Source organism: Bos mutus, unplaced genomic scaffold (genome assembly GCF_027580195.1).
Source record: "Bos mutus isolate GX-2022 unplaced genomic scaffold, NWIPB_WYAK_1.1 CTG242, whole genome shotgun sequence".
Classification (NCBI taxonomy): domain Eukaryota; kingdom Metazoa; phylum Chordata; class Mammalia; order Artiodactyla; family Bovidae; genus Bos; species Bos mutus.
Genome location: NW_027219748.1, coordinates 3,174 through 21,765, shown reverse-complemented (window position 1 = coordinate 21,765; position 18,592 = coordinate 3,174). Strand labels below are relative to the sequence as shown.

Sequence of the window (18,592 nt, the reverse complement as noted above, 5' to 3'; positions counted from 1 at the left end):
TCATAAAGTCAGTGGAAAAAAAAGTGTGAGGGGACAGAAGAGAGTAGGCTGTGTCTGGCTGAGGGCCACCCACTTGGCATTATTCCTCACAGGCTCCCTATACAGTAGGCACTGAACAGGACACAGGGGAAAGAACAACCCCTGCCCACCAGGCCTTCATCAGCCAGAGCAGGAGGGAGACAGTTCAGGCAGCAACACTGACTCCACGTGCCAAGAAGGGCCATGCCAGGAGGACCCCTAGGGACACTCACTGAGCCGGGCAACACTGCTGCCTGTCTATTACTAGAAAAACAAAACCCTCATCTACAACCCACATTATTACATCTAAGTTGCACACAGAGGAAATGAGAGTTGGATAAAGAGAACACTTGTCTTAAGTCCTCAACAGAACCCTGGCTGACACCAAATGCTGGCACCTGGCATCCAAATGAGCCTAACCCAGTGAGAAAGACAGGACATGGAAGAGGATCCCTCAGGGACAGCTCACCTGGTCAAACCTGTTCACATCGTTGGACAGCAGGTTGACTATCTGGCCTGTGGTGGTCTTTCCCATGGCCGAGCTACTTAGGTGAAGTGCCTGAAATGAGAGAGGGAGACAGAAAACTGGATTCCTAAGGTGATACCAAGTCATCTTAGACATAACACAATGGAGCATGCATTCCTGGGTCTTGAGTGGTGTCAGCAGGAGCAGGATGACCCCTGAAAGCGGGGCTCTAGGGACCCTTCTTCAGCCTTTAACTTAGTGTGGTGGCAGCCCCACCAGCAAGGATGGCAAAGGGAGGAGAGGGAGGTAGAAGCAAATTCCCCACCCAGTTTCTCAGTGAACTTGGACCTGCCTGAAGTGTAAAGGGTGTAGATTTAGACTTAGGGGTCAACTAAAGTAATTTTGAGACAAATTAGACGTGAGTAGAGAGACTGCATTAAGGAAATAAAATAAGAGACTTGGGCTATAAATCTGGAATCAATCATTAATTCTGTGGGTGATGTCATTTTAACATTTTTCGTTTAGCTTCTTCATTCTAAAGAGTATGGAATCTACATTCTGAAGAGTATGAAAGGGAATCTTCATTCCCTTTCATTCTGAAATGAGTATAATGCTCAAAACACTATTCCTGTGAGGAACCTCTGTTTTTAATGCCAGTCTTCTGAATTTAAAAAACACAGCCTGTGTTTCACAGTCCCTTTATTTAAAAAAAACCTCTGAAAAATGCCCTAGAAAGCTGAGGAACCTGAACAGACACCATGAGTTGCTTCAACAAACCATCAAGTGGAGGCTCTGATGCAAACAAAATGTCATGGTTCATAAAAACTTCTTATTTAGTCCTTGAGTTAAACAGAAAACTCAGCAATCAAGTGTGAATGTAAAACAGTATAGCTGTGATGGAAGAGAGTATAGCAGTTCCTCAAAAAAGTAAACATAAAATCAGCATCTAGTACAGCAAGACCACTTTTGTGGATGTACTCAAGAGAACTGAACACACAAACTTGATCTTTTTGCACTCGTGTGTGCAAATGTTCACAATAGCCAAAGGTGGAAATAATCCAAAAATCCACTGATAGACCTATAATGGAATATTGCCTTTTGATTGCCTTTGCTCAGTCATGTCCGACTCTTTGCAACCTCATGGACTGTCACCTACCAGGCTCCTGTGTCCATGGGATTTTCCAGGCAATAGTACTGGAGTGGGTTGCTATTTCCTTCTCCAATAATGGAATATTATTCAGCCTTAAAAAGAAATTAAATTCTGGCACTGGCTTCAACACAGATGAACCTTGAAGACATTGTGCTACATGACATAAGCTAGACACAAAATGACAAACATTGTGTGAGTCTACTTATACACAGCACCTAAAGTAGTCAGATTCAGAGAGAGAAGAAGTAGCATGGTGATGGGTGAGGGGAGGGAACTTCTGAACAATGTGAAAGTATTTGATGTGAATAAACGGTGTACTTAAAAAGAGTTAACATAGTAAATGCTATATTGTATATATTTTGCCACAATTTAAAAAATAATGATGATAAAAAGTAATTTTACCAAAGCTGTGGAAATGTGAATAAACAAGTCATTTTACATACGATACCTCCTGAAAGATCATTCCAAGTTCAGCTGAAAAGAACACTAAAATGCTGAATGGGGAATTTTAGGAAGCTGCAGATGTGCAGCCTTAGAGAGCTCCTGGAGATGTGCCCCAGCCATAAACCAATGGTGCAGACAAATTACAACTATGAGCTTAGTAGCCATCCCATTTCTAACACCCAATGTGACTTCTTCCCAGGACCAGGGATTAGAAGTAGAATAAGAGCCACAAATGTTCAGAGCTGCTCTGTAGCACCAGATTTGCCCCTAGGAATCAGCCCACCTGTAACCTTCAAAAAAGAAGTGTCCTATTTCTGCACCTCAGCAGGATTCTGGATGCAAGGCTGGTCTGGTGCTAAGTCACTTCAGTCATGTCCGACTCTTTGCAACCCTGTGGACTGTAGCCCGCCAGGCTCCTCTGTCGGTGGGACTCTCCAGGCAAGAATACTGGAGTGAGCTGCCATTTCCTTCTCCAGGGGATCTTCCTGACTTAGAATTGAACCCAGGTCTCCTTCATTGCAGGCAGATTCTTTAACATCTGATGCCCTAGATGCAAGGCTAGGCACAAGGAAATTTGTCTTTCCCACATTTCTTGAATTTCAGATTAAGTCTATGGTTTAACCTCTAAAATTCCTGACTTCATACAGGGACAGTTCTTTCAGGCATAATCAAGCCAGCAAATGAACACCTTTGGGAGAAATTTACATTCACACAAGCATACGTGCCAGGTCAGATCAGATTTCCCAAAGGTGATGTTCCAAAGTGTTAGTTGGAAAGAAGAAAAACAGGTGGACTATGGCTCACCTGTACAGTAAAGAGTAAGCTTTGACTGAACCATCACCTCACACCTAACTTAAGGCTTTCACAGTATAGTTCTGGTGAATTTCATGCATATTCATGGGAGCTAAGCATGATCTAGGAAGACAAACATCATTTGTGGGGAAATCTAAGTATTTGTCTGCTAAATGGTGGACTGCGAAAGAGAATAGGGCTTTCCTGGTGGCTCAGTGGTTAAAAATCTACCTCTCCTAGAGGAGGAAATGGCAATGCACTCTTATATTCTTGCCTGGGAAAGTCCATGGACAGAGGAGCCTGGCAGGCTACAGTTCATGGGGTCACAGAGCACAACTTAGCGACTGAGCAAGCACGCACATACACAAGATGACGATGGAGGACAAGGAAGACCCCTGACTAGAGTGGACGGGCACCGCTGCCATTTCCACGTCACCCAAGAGGAAACCTGCTCACGTGCAATAGCCAAACACAGACCGTGAGATGTCAGGGCCCTGGATTCACACAGCCCTGACATTAATAAGATTCTGCTCAAGGAAAGATGAGAAGACACCTTACATTTTGCAAAGAAAAGCATTCCTAAGAAACAGAATGTCTAGATAAGTAGCAAGCAGGTAAAAGAAGCAATAATTTTGATTTAAATTGTTTGGTTTAGTTTTCAATAAGGATTTTTAAATAAAAATTATATATATTTAAGGTGCGCAACATGATGTTTTGTTAAAAATACACATTGGGAAATGATTTCTGTATTAAAACCAATTAACATATTCATCATCTCATGTAGTTATCATTTTGTGTATGTGAGGTGAGCTCACTTAAGATCTACTCTCTCAGCAACTTTCAAGTATACAATACAATTAAGTAAGGATTTGAAAAAAAGCAAACAACCCAGAGCAACAAGATACACAGGATCAAGTTTATATGGAGTCTTCAGCTCCTGACATAGTGTATCTGTGGCAATTTCTTTGTAAAGACACCCGAAATCCTTACTCTTTTTATATTAGCTAAGACCAGAATAAACTATGAAATAATTCTATGGCATTTCTCAATAGGAAATCACTGAACACATCAAATCAGGTCTTATTAAAACTGCTATAATGCATGCTAAAGACAAAAAGGAAATATTTAATTATGAAAATAATTTGAATAAACTGCCATAAATTCTCTCCAAAATTGCCAAGGACAATGGAAAATTTCAAGTTTTATCCCAAATATCCAACTATTTTCTTTAATACCATTAAAACAATCATAATTATAGAATATAGTGACTGAGTCTGTATATGCATAGATTCTATTTATATTTTTCTTTAGTTAACACAATTTTACTGAATATGAGTAAATGGGCCATATAAAAATATAATCATTCCCTTTCTCAAACACATTCTGGTCTCCTATATTTAATTTTATAAATTAAATCTCCTAGATTTAATCCAACCACTGAAGTTCACTTTCAAATACAACTTTGATATAAATGAAGGTTTTAATGAACAACAACAAAAATTTTTCCATCAATACTACTTTGGCATGAAAACACTGAAAATCAATGTGATATTTTTGGTACATATTTTTTAATTAGATTTTGTTACAAATTTAGTAGATATTGTGTAACAGCCATCAAAGTCATCAAAGGCAGTCTTGACCTGATCTCAATAGAAAATTTTTTATTATATATTTGTAAAGTTTGCTTAAAGGACAAAAAACTTGGCTTGATGCAAATAAGCTTCTCTGTTTCTGTTCAGTCACTCAGTCATGTGCAACCCTCTGGGGCCCTATGGACTGTAGCCTGCCAGGCTCAAAGAAAACTTTCTGGCAAGAATATTGGAGTGGGTTGCCACTGTTTGGGATCTTCAAGAACAATTGAACCTTGTCTCCTGATTGCAAAAGCAATTCTTCTATCATCATTTACAGAGAACTTTACCAAAATGTTTCTGATGCCTCAGGGGAGGTACACACCGTGGTACCGAGCAACACTCACCTTGCGGTAGATCATATGGCACACAGCTACCCTCAGCCTCATCCCCACGAGCTGCATGTTGTAGAAGCACAAGTGGTGCAGAACGGCCCACACGAGCACACTGGTGCTCAGCCCTGCCGCGTAGCCGTAGGCTTCATGCAAAGCGGCAGAATCATTGGGATCATAGTTTTCAACATAACTAATCATTTTCCCCAAAAATATGGGTTGAACTACTCTGGTGCCTTCCTAAAAGAAAAGAAAAAAAGTCTTAATTAGAAATGTCAGTTTTTCTTTACATAAGATTTACTTTTATCATTAGCATATTTAAAATACATTTTGACAAAATGCTACATTTGTGACTAATTTAAAAGAAAAGTATGCAGATTTATTATCTCCTATAAGACAAGCAGGCAACAGTTTAACCTTAAGGCAAAATTTTCCATTCAAACATAGTAAAGCCTTAGTACATTGTGCTTAGCACACCGTGGATGCTCAACAAATATCACAAACAGGCTCAATACCAACTGAGCCTTAAGATGAATAAAGAAAAAGGTGGCAGAAGAAGAGGAAGAAATCTGCTTCCACAGGAACAAGCCTGCTGGCAGCCTGCCCCTGTCCCCCATACTCTCAATGTCCCAGCCCAATAGAAAGTCAATGTGGTTCACATATGGGAGACACGCTTTCATCACCTTCTTCATGAATCCTTATGAAGCGAGACACTGGCACAAACACATCCTCCCTTTTCTACCCCAAACTCCACATGTAGATCCAGGGAATGGAAACCGGCTTTGGCTGGAGTACCACAAAGAAACCAGGTTTGGCAGCTCTGCAGGCTCTCAGCTCCCGAGAGCACTGCCTCACTATGCCTCTACCCTCTAGAAGTTGGAATGTTCCTTGGAGTAAAAAATTAAACATGGTGGAGGCCAAGCTAAAAAATCATGTCTCCATAGTTCTTGATCCACCATCCACTGAAGTTGGTGGTTTGGAAGAAATGTTACCAATCCTCTCTTTCCCAAGGCCTACACCGATTGACTCAGAGTGCACTGAGGCTTCCACCCTGAGTAAGACTTAGGGAAAGCAAGTTTCTTTCCCAAAGAAAAAGGCAAAGGAACAGCAACACCTACCCACCCTGCCAAACAGCCACTCCACCTCACAACCTACTTCCTCTCTCTAGTCACCCCTGAAGGCCCCCTTCTTCTTAGGTCCCCTTCTTCACCTTCAAGGAAAATCACTCAACAAATCAAGTTACCAAAACTAAACGCCTTGGGCCGCAATATCATTTCCTCCACAGACTTCTCAAAAGACAAAATGTCAAAAGTTTGGAAGTCTTTCAGGAACAGGGCTTTTCCTTTTTTGGCAATCCCGCCTTACTAACACAGACAGGGTAAGCTTTGCTTACCTGACCAGTATGCTTTGATAGCTCTCTTCTGTCTGTCTGAAGCTAAGGAACCCACACACAAGAGGAGGGAAGGAGAATCCATAACACCAAACACCAAAAAAAAAAAAAAAAAAAAAAACAAGTATTTTCTGCTCAGCCAACCAGTGCTTGATCAGGATATTTATCAAAAGATGTCCCCATCCCTCACATGGGGGTCTCATTAAACCTTAACATTCCTGTCTTGTTCTACACAAATGGACACACGTTAACAGGCTGCACCAACTGCCTCTCCCTCCATGAACTCATGGAGATTTTCATCCACGATAGAGGATAAAGGGAACACTATTTAGTTGAAGAAGTGTAAGTAAGATGATCAGACCTGAGTAAAATATAACTGATACATTTCCACAATGTCCTGTCATCCATCCCAAGAGGCACAGAGAGCTCTTGGAAGAGTCCTTCACACAGTGGATTGTCAAACACACTGTTTACAGTTTCCTGAGATGGAAATGTGGAGGCTCACACAGAGAAGCAAGAACATCAAACTGTACACACGGGCAGTCCCAGCCCAGGTGTTGCCAAGGGCAGTCCAGTGCTGGAGCCACAAACCACCAGAAGCCCAGCAGTAATATCTGCCATCCAAAACTTTCCTGAAACTTATGATTCTATTTGGGAAACACTGTTGCCTGTTACTCAGCTCTCCATTTGAGCCCAACATCCTTGTAATTATAGGAGAAATAAGAGTAATAGCACTCACCTAAGATAATATGGATAAATTCAATAAATCCAGCAAACAGGAGTGTAAATAAAGGCAGGTCATTACTGCCTAAGCACATCTGGAGTTTTTCACTGAGAAACAATATTTAATAACCTAGTTGAGGGACTTCCTTGGTGGTCCTTTAGCTAAGACTCCACACTCCCAATGTAGGGAAACTTGGTTTGATCCCTGGTCAGGGAAGTAGATCCCACATGCAGAAACTAAGACCCGGCACAGCCAAATAAATCAATATTAACAAAAAAAAACCAAAAAACAGTTGGAGAAATAGCCTCATTAAGGTATAATGCCACTTCATGGCTCATATCTTCCACTCATCTATGAATTCTTTTTATTCTTGATAATGATTATTATTTAATTGGGAAAGAAAATTTCTTATCTTTCAAAAAGATAGCAAAGGACTTCAAACATGAACTGTTACTGATGCAATTTGGGGGGAGAGTCATTTATTATTTTGGGACTTTCTCCAGTGGCTCAATGGTAAGGAATCCATCTCAATACAGGAGTCACAGGAAATGCAGGTTGAATACCTGAGTTGAGAAGATCCTCTGGAGGAGGAAATGGCAACCCACTCCAGGATTCTTGCCAGGATAACCCTATGGACAGAGAAGCCTGGCGGGTTACATTCCCTGGGGTCACAAAGAGTCAGACACAACTGAGTGACTGAGCACACACACACAACTTTGCCTCCAGCAAGGAGCTGTCACGGCAATTCAGAGAAGTGATGAAAAGTATAACATACAAGGAATTTCCATTCTGGCATAAGTTGCAACTATGGAAAACAGAAAATTGATATTATGCTCCATATGAAAAATAGCAGCAAGTAAAAAACAATTTTCCAGTAATTTCTCTCAAAAAGAAAAAATAGAAAGCAAAATAATGAATAGCACAAAATTATGAAAACAAAACCCCAAGTACATATACAGAGTAAGAAGACACATATTAAATATGATTCTTCAAAGCTTCCAGAACACACAGGGCAGACGTGACTGAGGCCATGAAAGGTAGACTGAGTAAATCCATCCCCTCCACACACAAAGAAAGGTTAGAGATGGAGAGCCGGACAGCTGGCAGCAGCATTTGTAATCTGTGAGTGTTTCCATTTCTGACATTTGGTAAAACTGTCTGAGGCAAACCAGGCAAAAGTTTGTCCAGCTACCAGAAGATTAACTCCTGCATATGCTCAATGCTCTAGTCCAAATATTAACTCCAAATGAAACAGTGGTGTGAATCCCAAGGGTAGACTGAATTTCAGAAGACTCTGCTTGCCTTGGAGAGTCTCTCAGAGAGGCAAGGAGTGGCTGTGGCTCACCCTGGGGACACAGACACTGGTGGCAGCCATTCCTGGGAGCTGCCCCCACCACATGTACACTGGTGTGGGCAGACACCACCAAGGAATTCTCTCATCTGTACATTCCCGATTCTCACCATCAACTAATAAGAAATAAAACAACTGAGAAAATATTCATTATCAATCATGAAGCTAACCGAATTAAAACTTTCTTGATAAGCAGGAACAAGGTCAAACACTGTCCCTTAAACCTTTCCTCTCTGACATCAATCTATACCACATGCATATTCTTTCCACAAACCAATTGAGAATATAGTTCTTATTCTTTCACAAGAATTCTTCACAGCTCTGAAATCATAAAGGATCTTTAAAAGAGCTGAATTTAATACCGCAACATCCATTATTCAGGATTATCTGACAGTCTGAGTCTCTGAGGCAGACTTTTTATTTTGGCCACACCCTGTGGCATGCAGAATCTTAGTTCCCAGTCCAGGGATCAAAAACCCTCATATCTGCATTGGGTACATGGAGTCTTAACCACCGGACTGCAAGGGAAACTGGTGGTAGCCATTTCTTGATAGAGTCCTTGGTATTCAGCCTCCTGAAAGCACCTGATATTGGGTCCCACCTTTTGCTTCTTAGGATAACTTCTTGCAGGGTTCAGTTAGAAACTAGAACTTCTGCAGTGGATAGAATTCCTCCTCCAAGTTAAGGTACTTGAAACATTTCTCACCCAATTTCCTCACATCTCATTCATGGAAATAAACACACAAAAATAGAAGCAAGCTAACAAAGAAAAACACTTGAGTGAAACATATAAGCAGAAAAGAGTGAGCTTGTAGGGAAAAATTGAACAGGCAGTTAATCTTTAGAACTGGGGGAGTTCTAATGAGGTAGATAAAACTGGAACCTATTATACAGAGTGAAGTAAGCCAGAAAGAAAAACACCAATACAGTATATTAACGCATATATACAGCATTTAGAAAGATGGTAATGACAACCCTGTATGTGAGACAGCAAAAGAGACACAGAGGTATAGAACAGTCTTTTGGACTCTGTGGGAGAGGGATGGGGGGATGATTTGGGAGAATGGCATTAAAACATGTATAATATCATATAAGAAACAAATCGCCAGTCCAGGTTCGATGCAGGATACAGGAAGCTTGGGGCTGCTGCACTGGGATGACCCAGATGGATGGTATGGGAAGGCAGGTGGGAGGAGGGTTCAGGATGGGGAACACGTGTACACCCGTGGCAGATACATGTTGATGTATGGCAAAATCAATACAATATTGTAAAAAAAAAAAAAAAAAAAGAACTGGGGGAGTTCTAAAGTAGAGTTGAGAAAAATCCAAAGATGAGGAGAAAAAGCAGTGAATCTGCGAAATCATACCCACCAGCATTCTAGATATCCTAACCTTCACTCCTCTTTTACACAGTGGTCTTCATCCTGACTGCACCTTAGAATCACCTGGGTGGGGATAAGGGCACTCTGATGCCCGAGGTCCAGCCTCCAGAAACTGGTTTAGGTTCAACTGATTAGGGTGGAGCCTGAAGATTCCTCTCCCTGGAAGAGTCTGGATGCAGAAACTAACCCCATGTAAGCATCTGCTAACCTCCACTCTTGCATTGTCTTTGCATCTGAGCCTGGAATGGCTACAGACCTGCTATGAAGGAGTTACAATGATCACAAAGAGTGTTAACCAGAGTCCCATGACACATTTCATGCTTCCAGAAAAATCTTTATAAACCCAAGTCCAGAGATTACAGCATTGAAATTGAAAATTTTCATTCTGCATGGTAGGAAAACTAAAATTTCAGATAAAACCATATTTAAAAAACATTAATAAACAGATGAGTCAAAATTAGCCTGGAAAGTTATCTCTAAAAGGAGAAGGAGAATTAGAATAGAGCTAACAAGGATATCAGCCTTCTTTAAAAGTAGCCTTGTCTTGATTTTGGAATCATGAAAGCATTATACAGAATTATAATTATAAAAGAACTAATTTTTTGAAAAGCAATTCCTAAAATTTCAGAGTAAATTTAAATAAAACTACCTATATATCTACCCATCCTGTTGGTTCAAAGAGCCATACAAAAAAGAACTATCAAAAGTGGTTTTAAACAAAACAATTTGAAAACACATTCTCTGCATGATACACCCATGTGAAGACAGAATAACTGCAAAAAGATAAATTTTATGTTTTCAGAAGTCACATTATAAGGTAAAACAAATAAATAATTATGTTGATATCATTGAGAATTGGGCTTAGACATGGGACAAAGAGAATAGATGATGGGAGAAAAGAGATACAGATGTAAGCAAAATAAGATTAAGTAAAAAACTAGTGTCCTGTATCTGATTTGGATTGGAAACACCCATATAAACATATTTGTTTACCTTAAAAATGTATTCTAACTTGGTCTAATGAAAAAAAGCCAAGAAACAATAAGCAAGAGCAATATCCCCTCTAACATCCAGATTATAGTCTTTAAATACCATTTCACACTAAAAGAAGACAGGGCTGCTTGGAGAAATGGATGATTCCAGGGCTGAGCAAATGCTGTACAAAATGAACTAGAAACATCCTGTCACACCAAAAACAAAAAAAACAAAACAAGCAAAAAAAGACATTAAAAAAAAAAAAAAGTAGCCAAGACTTCTAGAGTGTGTGCAAAAGACTTAGGACCCAACCTGAATATACTCCCACTGCCCAAAGATGGCCCAAGATTGATATAAGCATAACAAATAAAATGGACTGAAGCAGATCAGAAATGCTTAAATCCATGAGCTCAAACTGACATTCACAAAACCAAACCAAACAACCAACCATGAAAACTCACTAGCCCTCTCCTCACTAGAGGAGAACCAATTCCCCATTTTGAAAACAGGTTTTAAAAACGGAAAAAATTATTTTCCCTACTCTCCCTATAAACACTATAGTTCAGTGTTAACTAAAGAGCTTAGAGCATCCCCACTTTGCAACCCTTAATAAATTAATGGACCTTGAGCAAGGATCATGAATAGCTCCAACATCACACACACACACACACACACACACACACACACAAAAGATGTTATGTACCTTATAAGGGGGATATACAAGCCTACCTCCTACATAGACGAAAGGGGTGAAGAAAATCCAAATGAGCTGTATCAAACTTCTAGACCTAAACACCTACCTAAGGTGCCAGGGGAACAAGTTAATTGAGACAGGGGGAGATGCGATCAGCCAAATCCAGACTGTGGGAATCTCTACAGGTCAAACAACCTACAGGCTTGGGGTGGAGGGGAACAGAAAGGCAATCTGAATAACCTGTGTCAGCCAAGTGTACCTTATTTAATACTGCTTCCAACAGAAGAGGGGAAAAAAGACAACTGTGAGCACTGGCTAGATACTAATGGTATTAAAGTTAATATTTATGCATAAAACAATAAAGTGAAAGTGAAGGTGCTCAGTCATGTCCAACTCTTTGCGACCCCATGGACTGTAGCCTACCATCTTCCTCCAACCATGGGATTTTCCAGGCAAGAATACCAGAGTGAGTTGCTATTTTCTTCTCCAGGAAATCTTCCCAACCCAGGGATTGAACCTGGGCCTCACACATTGTAGGCAGATGCTTTACCGTCTGAGACACAAGGGAAGTCTATAAAAATAATGTTTATGCTAAATATGTTTAGAGGGGGGAGATTCCACATCTTTTAAAGATACATACTAAAATATTTATGGATAAAAATGATTTGATGTCTTGGAACTTCTTTAAAAGAATCTTGGGAAGTGAGGGTGAGTTTCAGATGAATCAAGACTGCTCATTATGGCAATTATTGATGCTGACTTAGGGTGACATAGGGGCTTATTTCCCTTTACCCTTCTGAGTTCTTAGCTGAGGATCCCTGTAATGAATGACAGAATATCAAGAGAAAATCAAACAGAAGTTTATTAACATGTATATTTCTGATATACATGCGAAATATCAAGAAGAACTGAGTAACTCCCTGAGATGGCCCAAGCCACCACTTTAAATGCCATCTCCCCCTAAAGACAAAAGAAAAGGTGATGGAGTGCCAATGAGAGGTTAGCAGGAGAAGCAGCTTAAACTACAGCAGGGTTGGGTGTGTTATACAGATTTCATCCTTCTTGAAGACTGTCCTTCAACAGGATTCTGCTGTGATTTAGAGCCATCCTTCTTTTTCTGGTACAGAGAGGGAGACACCTTTACAAATGGAGATTTCCTTTATCAGTGTAAATGTCCCTCAGAAGAATAACTTCTACTCTGTCTTCAGAGTTTCTCCTGTGTCTATTTCTGAAAAACACAACCAACTCACAACAATTTTTCTGCCAGAATGCCCTATTCTGGAGTGACACATTGTGTTACCCTTTCATTCTATTCTATTTTTGTATTTTTGAAATGTTCTTAAAAATCTACAGGAAATTAAAAAAAAAAAAAAAAAAAAAACTATAGAAATCAGGTGACAGAGGGGCCAGAGCTGTTTCTAGAAAAGCAGCTCCTCTTGGCTCTGAGCCTCAGTGGAGGCTGTGGGAGGAGAGGACAGAACACAGAGAACATGGGTCTAGCAGTCAGAGCACAGTGCCTCAGAGACCAGGTCGGCCACCTGCCAGTCACAGGACCCCAAGCCCACCGTGTGCCCTCTTCGGTCTTTATCTGTGAAAATACCTGCCTTGCCTCCCTCAGAGGACTCCTGGGACAACTAAATGAGTTACAACAGCTCAGAGTGCTCTGAAACCACCATAAAAACAAGGGTTTTTCATCACTTTTATTATTAGAAGTCCTGGTAAGAGATTTATTCTTAATGGCAGAGGCTGGATTCACAAAGGCTTGGAAAACTCATTGTTCCTCACAGGAGACCACAGTGGAACAAGAACTCTTGAGAAAAGTCATGTGTAAAACCAAATTTTCTAGACTATAAAGTTTCACTTCTACCCAGATTGCTGCAATTTTTAACCATTATGAATGCAATCTTTCAAAAAGAGTCTCCTACTTCCCTGACTACATAAAGAAAATGGATTGAAGGGGGTGGAGGAAACAAGTGAAATAGGTGAGGGAACTTAAGAGGTACAAACTCCAAATTATAAAATAAGTAAAAGGGGACTGGGGACAAAAAATAAATATATAAACTTTTAAAAATAAGTAAATCATGGAATTATATAACATAGGAAATATATTCAATAATATTGGAATAATTTTGCATGGTGACAGTTGGTAACTACACTTATCATGTACTGTATAAAATATTAAATCACTAATGATGTATACCAGAAACTAATATAACATTGTAAGCCAATCATACTTCAATTTTAAAAAATTCTTTTAATTTTACATTAAAAATTTACATATGCTTAGAAAAAGAAAAGAAGGTGGATATAAAACCCTAATTTATAACTCAAGGTCATCACTGTGGATATTACTAACACCTAAAATTCTGGGAGTTGGTGATGGACGGGGAGGCCTGGCATGCTGTGATTCATGGGGTCGCAAAGAATTGGACACGACTGAGCGACTGAACTGAACTGAACTGAATGGCTAATGGCTAATGTTATGCTCTTAGGAACCAGCAGGGCGCACACAGCAGGTCTGCTCGGCAGGTCCCCTTCTGCTTGGCTCAAGGCCTCCTCCTTCTCTCCCTTGCTGTGTGGTCCTCAGTGGTTGCTGTCAGCCCACAGTGTCTTTGCCACCAACAGACACTTCCCAGACTCCTGGGTTGAGCAAAGTGAGGGACACATGGAAGAAAGGATTGGGAAATAAATGCAAAGACCACTCAGCTCTTGGGGAACCAGCCGTGAGTCGAGGCACAAAGCCCACTGTGGGATGCAGAGGATTCTGTTTACTTCCTGCCCATTAGCTGAGCTCCAAAGTGAACATTTACACACACACATGCTTCCCACAGCCTCCACCTGGACCAGAGGCCATCAGCAAAAGTGGCTTCAAACAAAGGCCAAGTGACCAGACAAGGCTGGGCCACTTCTAAGAGTCCTGGGAAAAGGACACAACTCCCGGCAACACCTCCCCTCTCAGGGGAAGGGACTGGGTGAACCCACTCTGGCTCTCTGAGGTCACCCCACTTACACAGCAGCAATGGAGACCTCACCTCTCAGAGAGAAGCACTGATGACCTGGGGAGGTGGTCTCTGTGACTCAGGCCCAGGCAGAGGCTTCAGGCCCCTCCTCTCCACCCTGAGGGCCCTGGGCAGGCAGAGACCTGTCCTCCCCACCCACAGTACCCGTGGAGGTGCACACAGGGGCCAGGGGTGCTGGGAGCTCTCCGGCTGTTCTGTTCTAATTAGGGGTGACCGGCAAGTGCTCCTTAGCCTGGTACTTGTTTCTCTGAGGGGTAGAGATACTCCTCAGTTCTCAAAGGACAGCCCATGGAATTCTCCAGGCCAGAATACTGGAGTGGGTAGCCTTTCCCTTGTCCAGGGGATGTTCCCAACCCCGGGATCAAACCCAGGTCTCCCTCATTTCAGGCAGATTCCTTACCAGCTGAGCCACAAGGGAAGCCCTTCTCATAGGACAGAGGTTTTCATATCTCAAAATCCTAAAACCCTAAAAGCCTCACTCTGGACTGGCGTCACCCTGCTTTCTCCCACTGGGGCTGCCAGGAGTACCTGGGAGGCCCTGCTCATGCTGTGGGTGGAAAGACCACACTTCTTGGGATCATGGATGATCCACAGGGCATTCTGTGCACCTGAGGGATTAAAAGAGGGCCGGAGATCAAAAAGGAAACATGTTTGTGTTTTAGAAAATCCTGGGCTGAGTTTAGATCTTCCACCATCTAAAATATAAAGAATAACAAGCAGTATAGATTGATCACAACACAGGAAGTTGCTTCATAAAATCAATTATTTAACTAACTAGCACTGCTACTAGTACTAGCAGTACTGCCACACAGATGAGCCCCTAAATTTAAACTCCCCACTTCTCCGCCATGACCACCCAGAGACCAACCTCCTGAAAGGGCCCAGGGCTCTACCAGTTGCACGTTATGCAGCCCCAGGCCTGGCCTTCCTGGACCCCAGCAGGAAGTATTAATGGGGCTGGACAACTTTGAAATCAACACTCCCAGCACCACAGTGGGGAGGATTCCATCTCAGGAAGAACCCCAGATCCTGTGGCCTCTCTCTCTATGTCTGTTTCTCCCATGAGCTGCCACAGCCAAGACCCAGAACTCATATTAGAATGGGATCCATCCAAGGCTTAGTGACCCCACTCAAGGGCTAACAGCCCAGAACAGCAAGAAAAACCAGTAGCTCAGTTCAAACCCAGCCACATGGGCTCTGCTTTGAACCCACCTGACTTTAAGACTCTTTTGCATCTGGTACCAAAGAGAAACTAGAGAACCAGGGACAGCAGAGAGAGACCTGCTCCAGGATATGATCCAGCATTAAACCCTGAGGCCACTCATCCAACCAGGCACCTGGCATGAGCCACAGGCAGACACTGAGGCCCCAGGGTTTCCTGATAAGAATTCATGAGAGCTCTGCTGTGTGAGGTCAGGAAATCCTGCACAAACAGGCCACACCAGCTTGCCACCTGTGTATTTCAAACAGACTTACTGTGACTATGCAGAAATTCCATGACTGGGACAGCTGCACACGGGACAAAGAAGGGCTGGGGCAGCCTGACGGGCTCCTGCTCCCTCTCCCACCCCTGTCCTTCACAAGGCACTGCAGTACCTAGGTGGTCAGTGCCCTCTCAAAGGTGGCACCCTGCCCCACATACCTGTCCCACCCTCTGGCACAATGGCCAATCCTCTTCTGAAATCAGTGAGAACTCCATCCCCCAGGACCATCCAGTCACCTGGGAGCTGACAGGATACTCTGTCTCTCCAGTTGTGTGGGGTGGACTTCACCTGCCCAGCTGCCCACTGCCCACAGTGCCCTTCAGTCCAGCACAGCCTTTAAACAAGAGCCACACCTGCCCCACCTGTAAACCACCTGGCCCACCCACCACACCCCCAACACAATGGACTGAGGACAGCTCACACCTTCTCCACCTCCTCCATCCCTTTCACAGCACCTGCATCTTCCACCCCTCCTGCTCTCACACACTCACACGCCGCCCGTGTCCCTAAGGCAGCACTAAGGGACCACGGAGAGCACGAGCCCCCAGGGGGTCTGCAGCAGACCCCCAGCAGGCTCAGCCAGAACAGGGGGCTGACAGCACTGTGTCCCCAGGTGGATTGTCCTCTGGGGATCTTGACCCAGGATCTTCAGGGTCATGGGGGTCACTGACCTCACAGCTTTCTGCCTCTGGTTTGCCCTGCACATTCCCTCCTACACCCTCTGCCAATGCCAGGATACCAGGATCCCCCTTCAACCAGGAATCTGCTCCCACAACCAGGGAAAGAAAGCAGCATGGAGGGTGCACAGAATTCACGGTGAAGCTGGAGCTCCTCCCCAGGGGCTTTGCTCACAGTTCCAGCCCACGGGGAAGGGGGCAGCCTGGGGAAAGGTGTGCTCTTAGGAGTTCTGGGCAGCTATGGTCCAGATGCAGGGCCCTGGGTTCTGTTCCCCTGGAAGAGGAAAGGCGATGGTATCTTCTTAGAAAAGCATTTATCAGATGTGACCTGGTCAAGGTAACAATTTTTACCTTGTTAAACTATAACAAAGCGCCATAAAAGGTACTTTATTCTGGGCTTGGGTCCAAATTACCTTCCTCTAAATCACAGGGCACATATTGCCTGAGGCTGTTGGAATCTTCTTTTGGTCAAAGATCAGTCAGCGTTTATACTGAACACCAGGAACTTTCTACCATAATATAAAATGTCTTTTATTTCAAGGCCATCCTTCCACAACACTCTTTAACCAGTTAAAAGAAGAATAGTAACCCCTGGAGTCCAGTTCTCGCCATTCTAAAGATGAATACAACCTCTGAGCTCTATCATGTTTCCATGAGGGTTTATCCTCAGACCTTAGACCACTGGCTCTCCCCCACTGGTCCCTTCCACCTCAGTACAGAGACACATACACCAAAAAGCAGTGCACAGTATGAAAATCTTTTACCTCAAGAAATGTAAACATTCCCCAAATTAAATAGGATTTCCAGTAACACTTTATGATTGCTTTCATTAAAGAAGGCTCCTGTGCATCCTTCTGGGCTCTCTTCACTTCTTGATCCCAGTACCTGTGATACAAAACAAAGCACAGTAAAGAACAGTGTGTCCACCAAAGGGAAAATGGGAGAGGGACAGAGGGAAGATAAGCCTTCACTACAGGGCACTCTGTGGCTGCCCCATAGATGCTGGCTAACTGCTCACAGGGCTCCTAAAAGATAAGCAGTGCAGACTCTGAAGCACCAGAGAAACAGGCCTTGAGGCAAAAGTTCCAGATTCTGGAAACAAGTTCCTGCCAAGATTTGCTGGACTCACAGGTCACAAGCAGCTCAGGTGGGCAGACTCCCTCCTCCAGGGACCCCACCTCCGGGGACAGAGCTCGGCCTCCAGGGCCGTGGCTGTGGGCTCCCTCCATGCCCACAGATGCACAGGGAACACGGGCCTCCAAAGTGGGCTAAGCCCAGGGTCAACCTGAGGGCTGAGCGTGCAGTGTCAGGAGAGGAGTCTCAGAAGAACCCAGAGGAAGGCAAAGCCTCCCCAAACCTTTAGCCCCACGTGGAAATTCTCACTCTTTCTCCCCTTCTCCCTGATGTCTGTGCTCACCCTTGCAGCTCTTCTCCAAGGTGCTGGGAGCGATCTTCTGGAAGCACCGAGTACATGTCATCTGGTTCTAATTTCCGTTTGTGACCAATTTTAAACAAGGGGTTTAGCCACCTGTTAAAAATTAAAAGGAGAGTGACATATATCCAAATTACACATCTCTAATTAGAAACCTACATTCATGGACATTGTTAAAAAAAAAAAAAAGTCTACATTTTAAATATATAAAGATATGGGGAAAATTAGATATATGCTTACAAACACACATACATTCTAGGTATAGGAAAGTCATGCTGGCTTATATATTACATAATTAAAGCAGCCTCTTTGTGGCCTACTGAACATACATTGTACATCTGCTTTAATTATTAAGAAAAAAAATGTTTAGAAATCAAAATAAAGTAACAGTGGTTCAGGCATGCAGAATAGAGCTGAATGGCCATTGTGGGTAAGGCTGCAGATATGTTCCTGTATTACTGAGGACTTAAATCTTCTGAAATGTATCAGATTGAAGGATACCTACATGCACTGCTGCTGCTGCTGCTAAGTCACTTCAGTCGTGTCCGACTCTGTGTGACCCCATGAAGGCAGCCCACCAGGCTCCCCCATCCCTGGGATTCTCCAGGCAAGAACACTGGAGTGGGTTGCCAA

At 42.9% G+C, this 18,592-nt stretch overlaps 1 protein-coding gene across 1 annotated transcript in view; it reads right to left on the bottom strand.

Moving 5' to 3' along the window:
- Nucleotides 1-18,102, bottom strand: part of LOC102283914 (ATP-binding cassette sub-family C member 4-like) — a gene marked incomplete at its 5' end in the record, with an annotated part of 162,023 nt that extends 143,921 nt beyond the window's left edge. The window contains 4 exon segments of the mRNA XM_070366897.1: nucleotides 488-577; nucleotides 4,846-5,070; nucleotides 17,292-17,412; nucleotides 17,945-18,102. Of these exon segments, the coding sequence (XP_070222998.1) occupies nucleotides 488-577; nucleotides 4,846-5,070; nucleotides 17,292-17,412; nucleotides 17,945-18,102 (594 nt within the window).
- Between the last annotated feature and the right edge of the window lie 490 nt (nucleotides 18,103-18,592).